This window comes from Plasmodium malariae (genome assembly GCF_900090045.1).
Source record: "Plasmodium malariae genome assembly, chromosome: 6".
NCBI lineage: Eukaryota > Apicomplexa > Aconoidasida > Haemosporida > Plasmodiidae > Plasmodium > Plasmodium malariae.
This window is the reverse complement of record NC_041780.1, coordinates 831,648-849,755: the sequence shown is the minus strand read 5'-3', so window position 1 is coordinate 849,755 and position 18,108 is coordinate 831,648. Positions and strand designations below refer to the sequence as shown.

The 18,108-nt window shown below is 18.2% G+C and overlaps 3 protein-coding genes and 1 pseudogene across 3 annotated transcripts, besides 1 other annotated feature; all 4 read right to left on the bottom strand.

Annotated features, from left to right (window-relative positions):
- Positions 1 to 1,919: 1,919 nt before the first annotated feature.
- On the bottom strand, positions 1,920 to 2,875 carry PmUG01_06026500 (fam-l protein; the record flags this gene model as incomplete). Its single annotated transcript, XM_029003835.1, has 2 exons — positions 1,920 to 2,672; positions 2,786 to 2,875. The coding sequence occupies 2 exons, from the start codon at positions 2,873 to 2,875 to the stop codon at positions 1,920 to 1,922; spliced, it is 843 nt and encodes a 280-aa protein (XP_028859914.1).
- A 1,979-nt stretch (positions 2,876 to 4,854) lies between these two features.
- On the bottom strand, positions 4,855 to 5,812 carry PmUG01_06026400 (Plasmodium exported protein, unknown function; the record flags this gene model as incomplete). Its single annotated transcript, XM_029003834.1, has 2 exons — positions 4,855 to 5,598; positions 5,726 to 5,812. The coding sequence occupies 2 exons, from the start codon at positions 5,810 to 5,812 to the stop codon at positions 4,855 to 4,857; spliced, it is 831 nt and encodes a 276-aa protein (XP_028859913.1).
- A 3,994-nt stretch (positions 5,813 to 9,806) lies between these two features.
- On the bottom strand, positions 9,807 to 10,726 carry PmUG01_06026300 (fam-m protein; the record flags this gene model as incomplete). Its single annotated transcript, XM_029003832.1, has 2 exons — positions 9,807 to 10,496; positions 10,619 to 10,726. The coding sequence occupies 2 exons, from the start codon at positions 10,724 to 10,726 to the stop codon at positions 9,807 to 9,809; spliced, it is 798 nt and encodes a 265-aa protein (XP_028859912.1).
- A 4,658-nt stretch (positions 10,727 to 15,384) lies between these two features.
- PmUG01_06026200 lies at positions 15,385 to 16,311 on the bottom strand (annotated as a pseudogene).
- Positions 15,385 to 16,311: a sequence feature (Plasmodium exported protein, unknown function, pseudogene).
- Positions 16,312 to 18,108: the final 1,797 nt, after the last annotated feature.

Here is an 18,108-nt window from a genome sequence, read left to right as displayed (position 1 = left end):
AACGGATAAACAAATAAAATACAATTACAAGTGAAAGATATAAAACCCTAAAGTGAATATGTTCATATATTTATTCTAATCCTGCATCAAAAAAATATTTTTTTTATCTTATTTTATTACATATTATGCAATTTTGAGTTCCTCATTAGACGTTTTATATATATTTTTACACAATTTAATCAGAATAATAAATCTCGCATATTGTAATTATTAGCTATCTTAAAATAAAATAATTTGTATATGTATATATATATATATATATAAACATAGAGGATAAATTTTATTAGTTATTCATTTTCTAGGATATCCTTAAGATATTTAACTTTCAATACTATACAGGAAATGTGTAGGCAATAATAGACATCCGTAAATATTTCAATAAATATTTATCAAATATTAGTTACAGTTAAAATATATTTATATATTATTATAACAATTTTCTCAATAGGTACATTATAAAATAAACAAAAATTAAAGCATCCTAAGGAAAACACCTCAATATAGTTATAATTTAGCTAGTTTATTGAATATATATTATGAGTAAATATAAAAATTTAGTATATTTATAAAAATTAATAAAAAATTAAATATTAAATATAGATGAATTCATAATAACACTTAAATAATTCTCATAATGCGTATTAGATAATATCTTTGCATAGTAGATAATAAAGTAAGTGCCCAACTACAATTATAATGAGGTTATAAAGTAATACATCCAAAAAAACATAATAAAAAAATTAGAAAAAACTTGTATAAAAAAACAAAACAGATAATATAAATTATTAATAAAATAAGTCATTCACTGTTTTAAATTTAATAATTATGTCAAAATCCAAGAATTAAAGTATTCATTATATTTAATGTAATTATTAGGGGAATACGAAAATAATAGCGTGGCTCCTATTAAGAAATGATGTATAAGCTTTCCATTATCTAATCCCATATAAAAGATATTTAGAAAACGGTACAATAAATTATATGCTAATAATATATTAGTTATTTTCATTAATTTAATTTTTTAATGATATAAAAAATAAATAAAATATATAGATTACCTATATATAAATTTTCAACATAATAAATATTCTAGTAATTTACGAATCTCTGAGTAAGCATTATAATAAGATAAAAGAATAATATAACGGTTGGTTCAAAAACTTCACTTAATTATAATGATTTAGAATCACATGGTTTTTAAGCAGTTATAAATAATCCTTATTTATGAAGTACATTATTTCATTATATATTTATAATTTCACAATTAGACTGCATAAAAAATTTAGTTAAAAGTATTTATATAATTAGTACCTTTTATAAAATATTTCGTACAAAATATATTTTATAGAATAATTATTAACATTTTGTTTTGGTAAAAAAAATATACATACGTACTACTGTAACAATAATTATTTATATATATATATAATGCTTTCAAAAAAGACACATTTATTGTTAACATAACAATAATAATACATTTTCTTCATAATCTAAACAAATAATCATTTTACATTAAAATCAGATAAAAAACATACAGAAAAACATTTTAGTGAATTATAAATTAACATACTCCAATGAAATTACATGAATAATTCAATTATATATTAATATTAACGTATGTTTATACATATATATATATTATTCATGTAACTTATTTTAACAGAAAGATGTATATATATAAACAAATTATTTAGTTAAGCTGAAGTCATTCCTTAAAATATAAATTTAATAATATTTAAACAGTGAAAAATTCAAATTATCAAAAGAACTAAGAACATAATTTTTTACTACTTCTCGATAAAAATACTGGCATATATAGTTGTATTTATAAAATATAAATAGTTATTGTAATCGTAGATAAGTATTACACTAAAGATAAAACTATATATATTAAATTAATCATTACAGAAGTAAACATATTACTTCTTATTTAATCTTTTTCTGAACTTAATATTTTCGTATTTTATAACTTTTTTATAGTAGTAAACCATCCCTAATATAAATATGACAACAAATATAAGGAAAGGTATGCAATAAAACAAAAAGTTTAATTTAGGTATAGCTTTTGATGGACCCCAATCTCCAATGTTGAACAATTTAATCAAAAGTCCATCTATTCCATGAACAATCATACTTCCTGGAGGATCAGCTACAGCTTTAGTTGGGTATAACAATCCTAATAAGCCCAGCAAACCACCATCTGCAAGTTTCTCTAATGAAAGATCTAATACGGGTAGTATCAATACCAAAAACAATAACAAAAGCAAGGCAATTCGTATTCGGCGTTTTGTATGTACTAATTTTCCATATTCCTTATCTTTAATCATCTTGACGTTTTTAAGGTAATCTCTATAATCAAGTTCTTTAAATATTTTTTCTTCGAAATTGGAATATTTTTTTGTTTTAGTTATAACACATTTATTTTTCTTAACATTTTCACCGTATTTATCAATATATAATGAACTTCTACATGAGTGATTGTGTTTTTCATTTGTTCCTTTTTTATTATTAGATATACATTTTTTTTCTTTTAATTCATTATTTGGCATTTCTTTAAAATTTTCAACACATAAATCCTTATCCTTTTTAGATTTTTCTAATAATCGATAATTTCTTGTATTTAATTTTCTACAAAGATTGCATTTTTCAACCAAATTTTTATTTAAAGAGCACTAAAAAATAAAACAGAAAAGTAAATATTTTTTATTTAAATGCAAAAATATGCTTTCCTAAAAAAAAGAATAAATAAAAATACGCATTTAGAATATAAATAATACTATCATACCATATCACTGTAAAAGTGACATATCCAGCCTAAAAGTGTAAAAAATGATATTTTAATAAATAAGAACAACCTAATTTTTTGTTCCATCATTAAGGCTTCTAAAGTCATAATATATTCAGAAAGAATTATATTTATAATAACGTATTATACATTCAATGACAAATCCTACTACAAATATTTTTTCAATTTTGGTTTATTATTTCTTCATAGAAAGATAACAATATATATGTATATACCTAAAATGTATTTTAAAATGCGTATCAAAATGATAAACCTTTAAATATATATTATAAATTTTTAATATTTACGTTATGAATAAAATAATTACCTTAAATTAAATACTATAATTTTAGTTCATTCATAAATATTAAAAACATATAAGTTAATTATTTAATATAGTCGAGTAATTACAAGTTTTTTTATATAAACTTTTCAAAGAAAAAAAAATATGTATGATATATTAATATTTCGTAATACTCATTTAATTTACAGCATAAAACGTATAGAATATAGATATATTACAATATTTTATATAAAATGACAGTAATCTCTAATTATAATGATGTTTTCTTATTGTTTATTCTAATTGTTAAGATTTCACACTTTGAAAAAACGAGATTTTTTTTTGCAAAATATTAATTATTATAACTATACAATAATCGCAATAATTAATGAAGTAAACAATAACTTGTATAACTTTTTTTTTTGTGAAATATAATACAATTTTTAGTTGTCACAAAAACTGTTACTTTAGATCATAATTTACAATATATATAGAAAGTACAATTTATAACATACTATTTAATCTATGAAAAAATATATACACTTAAAAAGTAAATAGAATCTTATTTTTTGTTTTTGTTTTGTATTTTTAAAAAATTTGATTCTTAATTAAATTTAATTTTTATCACTAATTCTAAAAGTAATTTTTTAAAATTAATCTTCTAAATGTTTTCTCTTTACTCTTACATATATATATTTGGAAAAATGTTAACACATTAAAAAAAAAAAAAAGTACAAAGTAAAATTATATATGAATTTTTCACACATTTACCATAATATAAAAAAAATTTTAAATAATATAAATTTACTTATGAGATTAATACGCAAATTATTATATGTAAATTATAACTAAGGAAGTGTAGCAATATGATCTATCGAAATATATTATTTCCTAACATTTGTATTAACAATTTTGTAGCTTATACATTACTTTTGTTTGGTCTTCTACAAAAATACACTGACACCGAAAAGATTTTACAAAGATGTATTAAAGAATGAATACAAATAAATAAATATTCTTTTCTATAATAATACTTATAGCAACAAGAGTCTGTTTAATCATTGCTTTTACATATCTTCTTTATATAAGATAATATAAATTATAATATTATTATATTTGCAAAAATTACTGTAAAAATCCTAAATTTTATTTTATTTCTTTTTCTTTAAATATTATTTTTCCAGCGAATAAACTAAATTAACAACAAAGCAAAAAAGATGAAATTTAAAATGCTATTTTAAAATTCCAAAAATAAAATATATATATCACTGCAACAAATATTATTACTGCCTTTCATTATATACTAAAGAATGCACTCTAATTGTTAATATAAAAATATAAATTTGTTTTCCTTTTAATCTGAAAAAATTATAATTTTATACTAGAAAATGACAAAAAATATAAGGAAGAATTATTTATAGTTAAAATGTAAAATAATAAATGAAATCAATAAAAAAACCTTTGTAGCAATAATTTATATTAATTTTAACGTATAAATATATATTTTTCGTTGAAAAATTCATATAAACGGAAATATATATATTAGGCTATAACAATAAATTCATATGAAAGAATACATTAAACTACAAATTAAAAAACTTTCAAACATTCAAATTTACAAAAAATATAAAAACATATTTTTTTTATTTTTACATATAAATATGACTACGTACATATGCGTTTATACATAATATCTAATCAATTATTCTTATATTTAAAATGTCATTAAATATACTACAAGTAGTAAATAACGTTAAAGCGTTCATTACAGAAATATACATATTCCTTACCATTCACTGAACGCTTCAAAGAACTTAATTTTTTTATGTTTTATAACATTTTTATAATAATAAAATATTCCCAATATAAGTATAATAGCCAATATTAAGATAGGTACACAATACATTAGAATACTTTGGATTTTGTATTGTACAGAAGGATTTTCTATAAAATAAGAGAGCCACGAAGAATTCGCATGGCCTGCAGGACCGGATTTCTCAGCCCCCAAATCAGCTGTTGTGCCATTTTCGAATAACGTAAATAAAATGATCAATAAATTACCAATGGATGAATCTAATATAGGTATCATTAATACGACTACGAAAAATACTGAAAGTAAAAAAAGTCTTAATCCATATTTTCTACTTTTTAATTTTTTGTAATCCTTATCATTATTTAACATCATTTTTTTAAAAAAATATTTATCATCAAGTCCATTCATTATTTTTTTTTCATAATGGTTATATGATTTATGTAACATGGTACATTTATTTTTCATAAGTCTCTTAATTAATTTTTCCTTATATAATAAGCATCTATGTAATGTTTCTCTTTTTTCTTTGTCCAATTTTTCATTATCTATTGTAAATAATTTTTCGTTCTTTTTCTTTGTGTTATAAGGTATGTTTAATTCTAAATCTCCAATATATGAATAAATGTACTTTTTATAATTTCCTAATAATCGATAAATTCTTGTATTTAATTTTCTACAAAAATAATACTCCTCATCCAAAAATTTGTTAAAATTGTTCTAAAAAAAAATATAAATTTTTCTTATATAAAATGGATAAATATTCCCATACAAAAAAAAAATAATTAATGAAAATAAACAACAAAAATATGAATACTACAAATTCCTTCAAAACGTATTATCATACCATAACACTGTAAAATTGACATATCCAATATGAAAGGATAAACACAGAAATTTTAATAAAAAATATAAACTTAATTCTTTGTTCCATGTTGTACATATATAATATTGTAATTTATGCAATAAAGAAAAAATTAACCAAAAGCTATATACTTATAACAATAAAAAAATACCTCTTCTATTTTTTTAAATTTTTTTTATTAAAAAATTAACATATATAGCATACGTTTATAAGTCAAAAAAATAATAAAGAAGTATGCTACAAAATTTTATAATTAATATTTTTTATAAAAAATTAACTTTAAGTAAAATGATACAATTTCAATTCATTCATATATATGCATAACGTATAATTTCATTACATATTAGAGTAATTAAATTTTTTTTCGTAATTTGTAATTATTTGGAAATAATGAATTTATGTACAATATGCAATATATAAAATATAGATATATGTTATTGTTCTAGGAATTTCTAGAATAATTGCTATTTTTATATTTCCTACAAATTATTGTAATTTTATGAGTATTATATTTCAAAAAATGTAGTTGTTATTGATAAAAAAAATACTAGTATTTACAAAAATGAAAGAAAAGTACTAATAAATACAAATTATATATATTTTTTGAATTTTCCTTTTTTACTAATGGTAACATGTGCTTTCCTTTATAGTCTACAATATATTTAAAAATCACAATTATTATATACTACCTAATATATGAAAAAATATATTTTTTAAAGGAAAATAATAAATTACTTTTTATTTCTGTATAATAATTTTAAAAATTATTATTTTTTGTAAAGTTTAATTTATATCGTTATTGGAGAATGAGATGTTTTTAAACTCACAAGTCATTTTTTTTCTTTAATTAAACATATATATTTTAAATAATTATAATTAAACAAAAAGGCGTGATACGCATATAAAATATGTTGATAATGTAGTAATCTTGAATTAATGATGTGTTTAATTAAATCTATAATTAATAATAATTCCTTTTTGTTTTTATATCAATTTATTTTATTATATACTTTTAAATAATATTTATAAAATAAAATTAAATTAAATTAAAACTTACTTAACTTCACTGATGATACCATGAAAGTAGGAATCATTTAATTTACTTCTTATATATTTTATTTTTCGCTAATAATAATATTCTACATAAATTTACTAAAAATTAAAATTATACTAATATACATCTAATAATTTCCTATCAATATTTTGCATCATACACTAAAACTCCTCTATAGGCATGAATATTCTTTACAGAAAAGATAGTAATTACCTAGAATATTATAACATTCAATATGAATAAAATATATATATATTATTAGTTATTTAATAGGACAATTTTAAATTTTTGTTTTTAATACGTTTAAAAATTAAAATATAAATAATTCTATTGTGTTTAATATTTTTATTTTATATTCATGATAAAATGTACATGTAAGGCAAATAGGTACGTTAGCATATATTAGGCATATTCCTATTAAATTTTTCCGGTTTTCTAACAATTAATATAGTTTTATTTTACTTTATATACTTTTGAAATCTTTTTTCATAATTAAAATCGTAAAATATTATATTGATTTTTATTACACAAATTATAATATAACATGTGAACTATACTAAAGCTATACGGAATATCCATACAATATTATTTTATAAGTAACATTTTTAAAATTAATACACCCACAATATGTTTTTATTATAAGTAAACAAATATCAAATTAACCATTATATGTCGCTATTTCGAATTATAAATCGAACATTATAATTATTATATATTTTAAATAAATACATTTTATTTATCAACTCTAATAGTATATTATTTAAATTTAAAGAATCAGTTATTTCTCTTTGTTTTCATTTCTCGAAATATAAATATAAATTTATATTATCCGTAAAAATATAAATAATAAAAAAAAATATAAAGCTAAAAGTAAATTTCGTAAAAAAATTTATTTAATAATTATGATAATTTTAAAAAATATCTAAATTAAAATAACTTATAATATAAATTTATATAGTCAATATACGAGAAAAACAATATATAAAATATTATGTAACTTTGGAAAATCATTGACTTAAAAATATTTTTCATGAAAATTTTATGGACAGAATGGGAATATGTTTATTAATGATTTATGAATAAATAATACCCAAAATGATATATTATTTTATAACTTTTATGCGAAAAATATAAATTAAATAAAATATATTATTTACTAATCCTACAAAATCAGATATATTTGTATTCCTATATTATTATCCCTTACACCTTATCACACATAGTAACAGGAGATTATTATAATACTATTATAAATTATATATTAATTTTAGTGTTTTAAAAGAATTCATATTAAATTTATACCAATTTGTATAATCAAATTACTCCACTAAAAAATAATTAATTAAAAGAAAAAAAAATTAATAAATAAATAAATAAATAAATAAATAAATAAAACATATTAATACCAAAATAATCCTGGTCCAGTAATATACACCGATAATAATGGCAAGAATATAAATAAATATCCTTTTTTCTAATCATTTTATTTTATCATACATATTTAAGAAATTTTTATAAAATAAAATTAAATCAGCAATTAATTAATTATAATTACAAAAATAGCCATTCTTTCATTAATTTATATTATATGGTATAAACAAAAATAACAATCCTCCAACATATAATACATACTAAAATTTATAATTATGCTAATATATCCTAAATTTTTTTAACAATGAATTTAACCATATCCCTAAACATTAAATCTGCATTTACAAATTATCTACAAATAATGAATTTTTCTTTTTTTTTTAACTTTTATTTTATTTAAAAAATAGTTATAAATATAAAACAATTATTAATTATATATACTATATATATTTATGAATTTTAAAATATTACTAACACTTTAATCATTATATATATAAGAAAACATAATAAATAAAATAAATATATAATTATTTATTTACAGATGATTACTTGATTGTAGAAGTGTATAGTCTTATTTAAATTATATTAATGAAAATTTTTATTTTTACAAACACAAGATGTGTATTTCTAAATTACTATTATGTAAAAATTCAAAAAAAAAAAAAAAGACTTTCAGTTTACTATATAAAAAGAACTGTTTTAAATTAATTCATTATTTTGATCATTCATTTTCATGGGACATATATAAAACATATAGAATATTTATATATAAAATATCATGATAATATATATTTGAGTAAATTTACATAATTTAATTATCGCTACAATTAGATATAACAATAAAGTAATAAAAGGTTTTAACTCTTCACTTAATTGTGAATACGTGAAAAATTAAAATTACAAAATAATTATAAATAACTTGTATATAACAGGGATAGTATTATATTATACTATAATACATTCCGTTATACACTATTTAAATAAACTAAACATCCTCTTAAAAAATTTTTACAATAAATATATTCTGTAACACAATTTTCAAAAAAGTTATTTTTTAAAATATATATCAGTTTTTTTTTTACGTAAGAAAAGTATATATATATATATATATATATAAATACAACGAAACACATTCTTTTTGTTTTTCCATATATAAAAAAAGACACATTCATTTTTAAATTAAAACTAATAATGGTTTTGTTAAAAAATTTTCATCAAATAATAATTTTAAACTTGAAAAATATAAAACGTTGAAACATGCACTTTTATCTTAAAATGAAAATTTCACGCTTCATCAAAATTATTTGAACTTTATTATCATATTTGTATCTTAAATCACAACAATATTATTCATTGTAATCTATATAAATACCCATATATATTATTCCAAATATATTTAAGCTTAAATAATACTTTAAAAGTGCAAAATCGAAAACATTAAAACATTAAAATTAACCAAAAAAAAATAAAATAACAATTTTTTAATGTCTTATTTCAAAAAGATAAGATATACATATGTATATATATAAAATTAGAGTAATAGTTATGCTTATTAATAATGTATCGCTAACGATATTAAATATATGATTTTATATTGATAAATTCCTTACAAAATTATACAAATTTTTTATTAGCTTTTTATTCTTTCGTCAACTTAATTTTTTTGTATTTTTCATTATTTCTTAAGATCCTAGGGACGAGTATTACAATCACGATTGCTAACATAACGATAGATACCACATATGATATTATAAAAATATTATCAAATATTACATCTGAAAGCAATGATACTAACGTATTTTCAAAGTCTTTCATAGGTAACCACCATGTGGCATTGGACAAGCTCTTTCCAATAGTTCTCCTGACCCCTGAAAATTCCACTATAGGAGATCCTATTCCGAAAAAAATTAAAAAAAAAAACAAGGCAACCACTAAACCATATCCCTTATATTTCATTTTACTTAAAGTCATAAAGTTAATTCTCCTTTTTCTTTTAAGTATATTATCATAATCCTTTTTGTTAATCCATTTTTTTTCATAATGATAATGCTTCCCATCGAACATTCCACTATCATAATCTATAACTTCTGTATAGAGTTTTGATTTATCTAATGAACTTTCATTCAATTGTTTCTTTTTCCTTATAGCCACATCATCATGATTAGATATATCTTTTTTCTCGAACGCTTCATTATTTGGAAGCTCTTCTTTTATCCATACAGTATTTGAACGTTTTTTCTGTTTATGTTTTCCTAATAATCGGTAAGCTCTTTCAACTAATTTGCTATCAACATTGTATATCCCATCCAAAGTTTTATTTATTTTACTCTATATAACAACATAAATACATTATTTAAAAGAATAAATAATTTAATATAATAAAAAAAGTATTAATAATGATAAAAAAAAATAAAATAAGAATTATATAAATGTACATAAAATTATCATACTGCATAACTAGTAAAAAGGAATATCCACATTAAAAAATTAAAGGTAAAAATTTTAGTAAAGAAAAATAATTTAATTTTTTGGTCCTTAATATATTTTCCTAATATCATGGTATATTCAGTAAAAAAATAATTAACAATAATATAATATTTTTCCAAAGATAAAGGTTAATAAATTTAATAAAAAATTTCTTTTATTATTATTTTTAATTATTTCATAAAAAAAATAGTACCATAAATAAAATTATATTGCATAATACAATATAAACGAAGAAAGATAACACTAAATATTTATTATGAAATATTTATGTTACTGTTATTTATAAAAAACTAAATTTATTTAAAATAGAATGATTTAAATTCCTTTATATATGTTTAAAATATATAAGTTTATTATTTAATAGTACAGTAATTAAATAATATTTTATTAACTTATTTTGAAATAAAAAAAAATATATTACAATAATTCGAAATATACGATATATTAAAAATATAAAAACTACAAAATATAGATATATATGCTAATATGTATTAAAACATTAATTATTAATATTTATTATTGTTTTCTATACGTAGTTCTAATATATGTAAATTATATTTCGTTATATTTTGAACTTATAATAACTGAATGTTATTAATAATAAAAATAAATGAAAAATATTGTATTTAAAAAAAAAAAAATAACCTATATACAAATTATAATATATTCCATAATAAAAGAGCATCATTATAATGATAAATTATATATATTCTTAGAAACGAATTTTTTATTTTATTACATATTTTACTAAAATATTTATATAATAAAATATACAAACATTGTTAATAATTTATTTCTCTATCAAAAAATAAATAATGTTATAAATCAAGTATAATTGTATATATTTTATTATTACTTAATAGTAAATTAATAGATTTGTAGAATCACTATTTATTCATATAAGTAAATTAGTATTTATATTTATACATACAAAAAAAAATTTTAATATTAAAATTGATAAACATAGATTTGATGCAATAACAATAAAACCGAGAATATTTCAAATGAAACAGATTTTAAAATAAATGTTACATACAACATTTTTACTTAACTAATATAATAAAATGATAAAAATTATCAATAAAATGATTCATCCTTTCTTTCAATGATTTCTCTGATGAATATTTTATAAGGAATTTATAATTTTCTTTATTGTTTTATAATCATATAATATATATAGCATATGTTAAAAAAGAAAATACAATAAAAACTTAATTTAATTGAGCAAAGATTTTTACATAAAATATATATGTAGAAGCAATAAGATTATATATCTTGACATTTCATTAATTTATCGTTTTTAACACATTAACCGTCAGTTAAAGAATTACTATAAGAGCTATAAATTATTTTGAACATATAAAAAAATATCATAATAATTTTTTCTAAAAGAACATAGTTTATTAAAAAAGAATAGAATATTAATAATTTTAAAAAGAATTTTTAAATTAAAAAAATAATATCACAGAATTTAGCATAATTATATTTTTATTCCAACTATAAATGGAATTATAATTTCATGGAAAAAAAATTTTATTCAGTATTCCTTAAAAATTCTATTATTCAATTATACGATAATTGGATTTTTAAAACTACCACCTGAATCCTTTGTGTTTTTATATAATAAAGGAAGCATTTATGAACCATTTCTTCTTTTTTTAATGTATTTAGTTTATCCCTTGTATACACCTATATCATAACTGAATTTGTGCTAATATATATTCACATTAATATTTAATCTATTTACACTAAATCGCCATATAATATTAAGTGTTCATATTTTATTAAAACTCTTTTTTATTATTATAATATTAATTTTCTAAACGATTAGGATAGTAATAATATTAGCAATATATTTTCCACGGCAATATTTTTTTAAAAAAATAATAAAAATCAATTAAAAATGTTCTACAAAAATTTTATTTCTTAATTGATTTATTTCTTAGTAGTATTGTAAATTTCATGATACAGTTTATTACATATATTTATTATACTATTATAAAAGGATAAACTAATTCATGCATGCAAAAATTTTATAATATAATTAATATATTAATTGTACATTCATATACATATTTATTTCTACACTACACGTAATAATTTAATATTCAGTTATATGCGCCCCCTTAATGTATATATATTTTTTTAATTGATACACTACATAAAGAAGATATTAATTATACGCATTTTTTACACGTGATTACGCGAACTTAAGTAACATAAAACAAAAATTCTAATAAAATTGGAATATTTTAATTATATTTTTATAATTTATATCATATAATTATAACATTGCTAATTTTTCAGAAAATATCCTTTATTAATGTATTATTCAAAACTTATATTATTCTATATTATATAATTCTTTCATAGGTGTATTAATTCGATATCTTTTGCCGTTAATTTATATCTATTGCAATGTATATATTATGAACGTCAGCCTTAATATATTTCATATACAATATGACGTTACCGTTATATATGATATTATTCTAATATCATATTTAACATTAGATATATAAACATATGGTATCTATAGATATTTTTGTAAAGGAAAATTTACACGTCATCTTACTTACACATTTGTTAATAAGCTATAATTTCCTTTCTATAAATGTTACGATATATATTTGATATCTTTTATTATCAACTTGTATTAATCTACTATCCAGTATTTACACGTAGTAATCTTCCATATAAAATATTTGTACATATTACATTTTCCAAATTACATGTTAAAATACAATGTATAATACACTATTCCATTTCTGAAATATACGTTAACATAAATATATCTATTTATTACATATATTCTTGTTAAGCTTTTATTGATATACTAATTCATATATTTTTTTTCATCTTTTATTATTACGCGTTTTAGTTTATTTATATACATTCTTTACATTTTTTAGTTTTTCGAGTATCACGTTTTTACAAAAAGTATAAATTATAACGCTATTACATAATCGAAGGATATCTTAAAATAATTTAGAATTCTTATCCATTATTTTAATGCATATTAGGTAATAAATAAGAGTTCATTGTATTCATTCATTTTTATTGAATTTTTATATAAGAAAAAAAGTACTTTAATACATTTCAAATTATATACTAATGCATGTATAATAACTGCTATTATAAATATTACTATATTAATTAAATTATTATTAAGATATTAAAAAATATTTTGATGAAATTTATAAATTACATAGTCAATATTTCCATCTTGGGAACACAAAATAAATAACAAATAATAAGGCTTTATGTAATGACATGCATTTACACAACTTTCATCTAAGAACCTTTGAATATTATTAGTTAATAATTCCTTAAAAATTTTAAAAAAATCTTTTTAATTCTCCATATCTAAAAATTTATGTTCATTTATAAATATAGGTGTTAGTAAAATATCTAATATTTCAGTGAATATGTGATACTACAATATTACCAACTGTACACGTACATGAGGAATTTTTTACATTGATCTAAAATACATTTAAAAACCTTTTATAAAAATAGATAGATTAAGTGAAATTAAAAAAATATTTATTAGTTTGCGTATATATATTTAATCATGAAAATTTTAATATATATATAAAGAATATGAAGAAAAACTTACAGAAAAAAAAATTATACAGTAAAATTTCTATAATGATACACATTATAATCCATTAAAAATTGAATACGTCTAGAAACCTTAAACATCTATGTTATTTTTTCTTAAAAATGCCTTGTGATTAATATAGCTGTTTCTATTATAAACAGTAATTTTCTTTTATAATTTTTTGCAATATATATTTATATATATGATATAATATAGTTATTTCTTATAAATATATAATATATATATATAATTTAATATATTAATATTTTCAGCAATTTTTAATATTATATAAAAAATAAAATTAAATGTGGAATATATATAGAACATTTTATTCTAACGTATACTCTTGTAATTCCAATACAATTGAATTAAAGTAAATTCTTAATAAGCAATGCATTAAGTTTGTATAGATGTTATTTAGATGTAATAAATCAAAATTTTCAAAAATAGAATTTATCTGTAATTAATTCATTATTTAAAACCATACTATTTTACGAAATATTTATATTTTCATATATAAAATATTCAATAATTTAAACATATAATAAAAACGTTTTTGTATAAAACATGTATTGTAATACATTTATTATAATAACATATGTAATTAAAATTAATTAAATTTTATATTTGGAAACTCTCCAAAAATAAATATGCTCTTTTTTTTTTAAATACAAAAAAAGATATGTACAAACAATTTGGAGCAGATAGTACATTTTTTTAAGGCACAAAATTATCGTTTCAGACTAAATGAACGTAAAAGAAACAAAAACAAATTACTTCCACCTATTAAGATTTACAACATGAAATTTACTGATAATTTATATAAATAATATTAAATTTACTTTTTTATATGAAATTTATGGAACATTCATATATTTCGTATATAAATACATTTACGTACACGTATAATTATTATGCCAAATATATTAAGATTAAACAACTCCTTAAAATATAAATTTAAAAATAAAAGTTTCAAATTCAATAAATATTAAAAATACAAATTTTTTTATATTATATGAAAGTAGTTATGTGTATGTATTTAGTATTATATATATTTTGTAACTCTATGTATTTCTCTTCTATGTTCAATATTTTTAAGGGTGCAGCAAATGTTCTTATTTCATATTAAATGTATTTCTTATAAAAGGCATTAACAATATTATAATAAATTTTAGAATTATTTTTCTTTACTTTTTCATATTTTGCAATTTTTATAGAAATGTAAATAAAACCTAATATATTAAAAACCGCCAAAGATATTATAAATATTGGAATTCCATAGTATAGAGCATTTGATAAAACTTTAGTCGTTGTTTTTGCATCTCCAGTATCATATAATGCAACTAAAGCAAGAAGTATTATAAAAAGAGCTAATCCTGTCAAAAAAAACTAAATACGGTAGCGATATACCTAAATCAACCTTTCTATTTACCATTTTTCTTGCAGTAATTTTATTAATATCCAAGTTATTTTTTATTATATCTATGGGACCTAAATAATTGAATAACTTTTTTTCAAAAAATGCATCGATTCTATTAAGAATATTTTTTTTTCTCTTAAGTAACATATTGCTTCTTTCTTTTTTTAACGAAATATCTTTTACTTTATCTCTTTCTGATTTAGAGCCTCCGCTATTATCATATATATAATTCCTATTATCCATTAATTTAAAGTCACCTTGGTCACATGATGTATCTTCAAATGATTTTACAACCAACGAACTCCCTGATAGTAGTCTATTAGTTCTTAAACATGAATAGCCATATAGTGGGTATTTCTTATCTATTGATTTGCCACAGTTAGACTAAATAAGAGAACATAAACATTTATAATATACAAGTATATATATTTCGAAACCAAGTAAATGTTATTGTTAAATATAAAATTTAGAAACAAAATAAATAATACGAAGTAATATTATAGTACCACATTATTGTAACAATGCCAGATACAAATTAAAAAAGAATATGTAAGCATTTTAATAAAAATGAGGGCCTTAATACTTGCTACTAGTGTGCACATTAATACTATTATATGATAGGTAATAAACATATTAATTATATTTTACATCCAGCAAATTATTAAGGAAATCATTTAAATTATTTTTGATTTTTCCCCATTTTATTTTATTTTAAACATAATAGTTTTTATTAATATATAACTTACATTAAAAATTACACATTAAAAATAAAATTAAAATTTATTTATAATAATTACAACGTAGAATTTATTATATTAAAAATAAAATAATATAATATAATATAAAGAAGAATATTAGATAAGACAATATAAAATAAAAAATTATTCAATCATTAAAACTACTTTATTAATTAATTAAAAGAAAACATAAAACGTATAAACATATACTTTTATATATTCTGAAGTTAAATATGCACTTTTACATTGTTTCCAAAAAATAATTCTAATTTTATACACTTTTCTTTAGCGTTTCCTTCTATAGATAAATAATATTAAATATTGGTAGCAGTAAATATAATAAAAAAAGATATGAAGTTATGAAATATACATTTTATGTAATAAAATGTATATTAGTATTTAAGTAAAAAAATACATTTTTTTTTATAAACTATTATGTATTAAAATAAAATTCTTAGTTACAAAATATTGTATGAATATAAGTATCTATTTTTAAAAGTATTACTTTATGACCGCTATGTTTTTGTACAGTAATTTTACAATATAATAATTTATATCTAAATCAGAGCAGAATTTATTACTATTTAATGGAATATTTATAAATACTTTATTATATTTGTTCCTTATAAATATCTGAATAACCATATATATATACAGAAATATTGATATAAAACAAAAATATGAGGTAACAAGGAATTTAGAATAAAAACATTGCATGCAATTCAATAATTTCAAATATATATACATCCTAATATTATTACAAATGAAAGCAACAAAAATAATATATGTATAAGGATGATATCTTTATTATTTATGAATACAAAAAAAATATTATTTTTTCTAACGAAAAATAAAGAAATAATTCATAATATATTATATTTTTAAAAACTTTGTTTTTAAGAAATACAAACATTTATTATTTTCATATTATATAAAAATTTTTTAAAACAAGAAAATATTTTTACATTCTTATAAATTTACTCGTACATTTAGAATAGATGTGATAATCACATTTGTTGTACTTAAAATATTACAGATTGAACAAAAAAAAAAGACAAATAAAGTTTATCTATATATGATAACAGAATTAAAAGAAAAAAATTAAAAATTAAAAAAAAAAAAATTTATTTCCGTATGTTAACAGAATTAAAAGAAAAAAATTAAAAATTAAAAAAAAAAAAATTTTATTTACATATGTTAGTAAAATTAAAAGAAAAACATTAAAAAATTAAAAAAAATAAAAAAATAATTATTTTACAATTAAAATAATGTTTTTGAATTACTAAATTAAGTTGTAAAAATTGATATACTATATTTTTATTCCATTCCATTTTGTGTATATGTTGAGACATTATACATGACATTTCTTTGCTATACTTTGAACATTTTTATCATTTTATCCACAAATATTAAAGAGTTAAACAAAATTTTTTATATAAGAAAAGTTTTGATACATAACATTTCGTAAAAAGAGTATAATACAAGTTATAAAAAAATAAATTAAAAAAACTATTAATTTTTATGTTATACAATAAATATTGTGTGTTAATTTTATCATATGCTCAAAACTTTTGGTGAATATTCATTTTTCTTAAATTTTTTTTTTTTCATATATATTTTTCTCTAAAAATATAGTTAATTTTTTTTTGATATTGAAATATTGAATAATAAAAATGTGTTTATATAATAAAA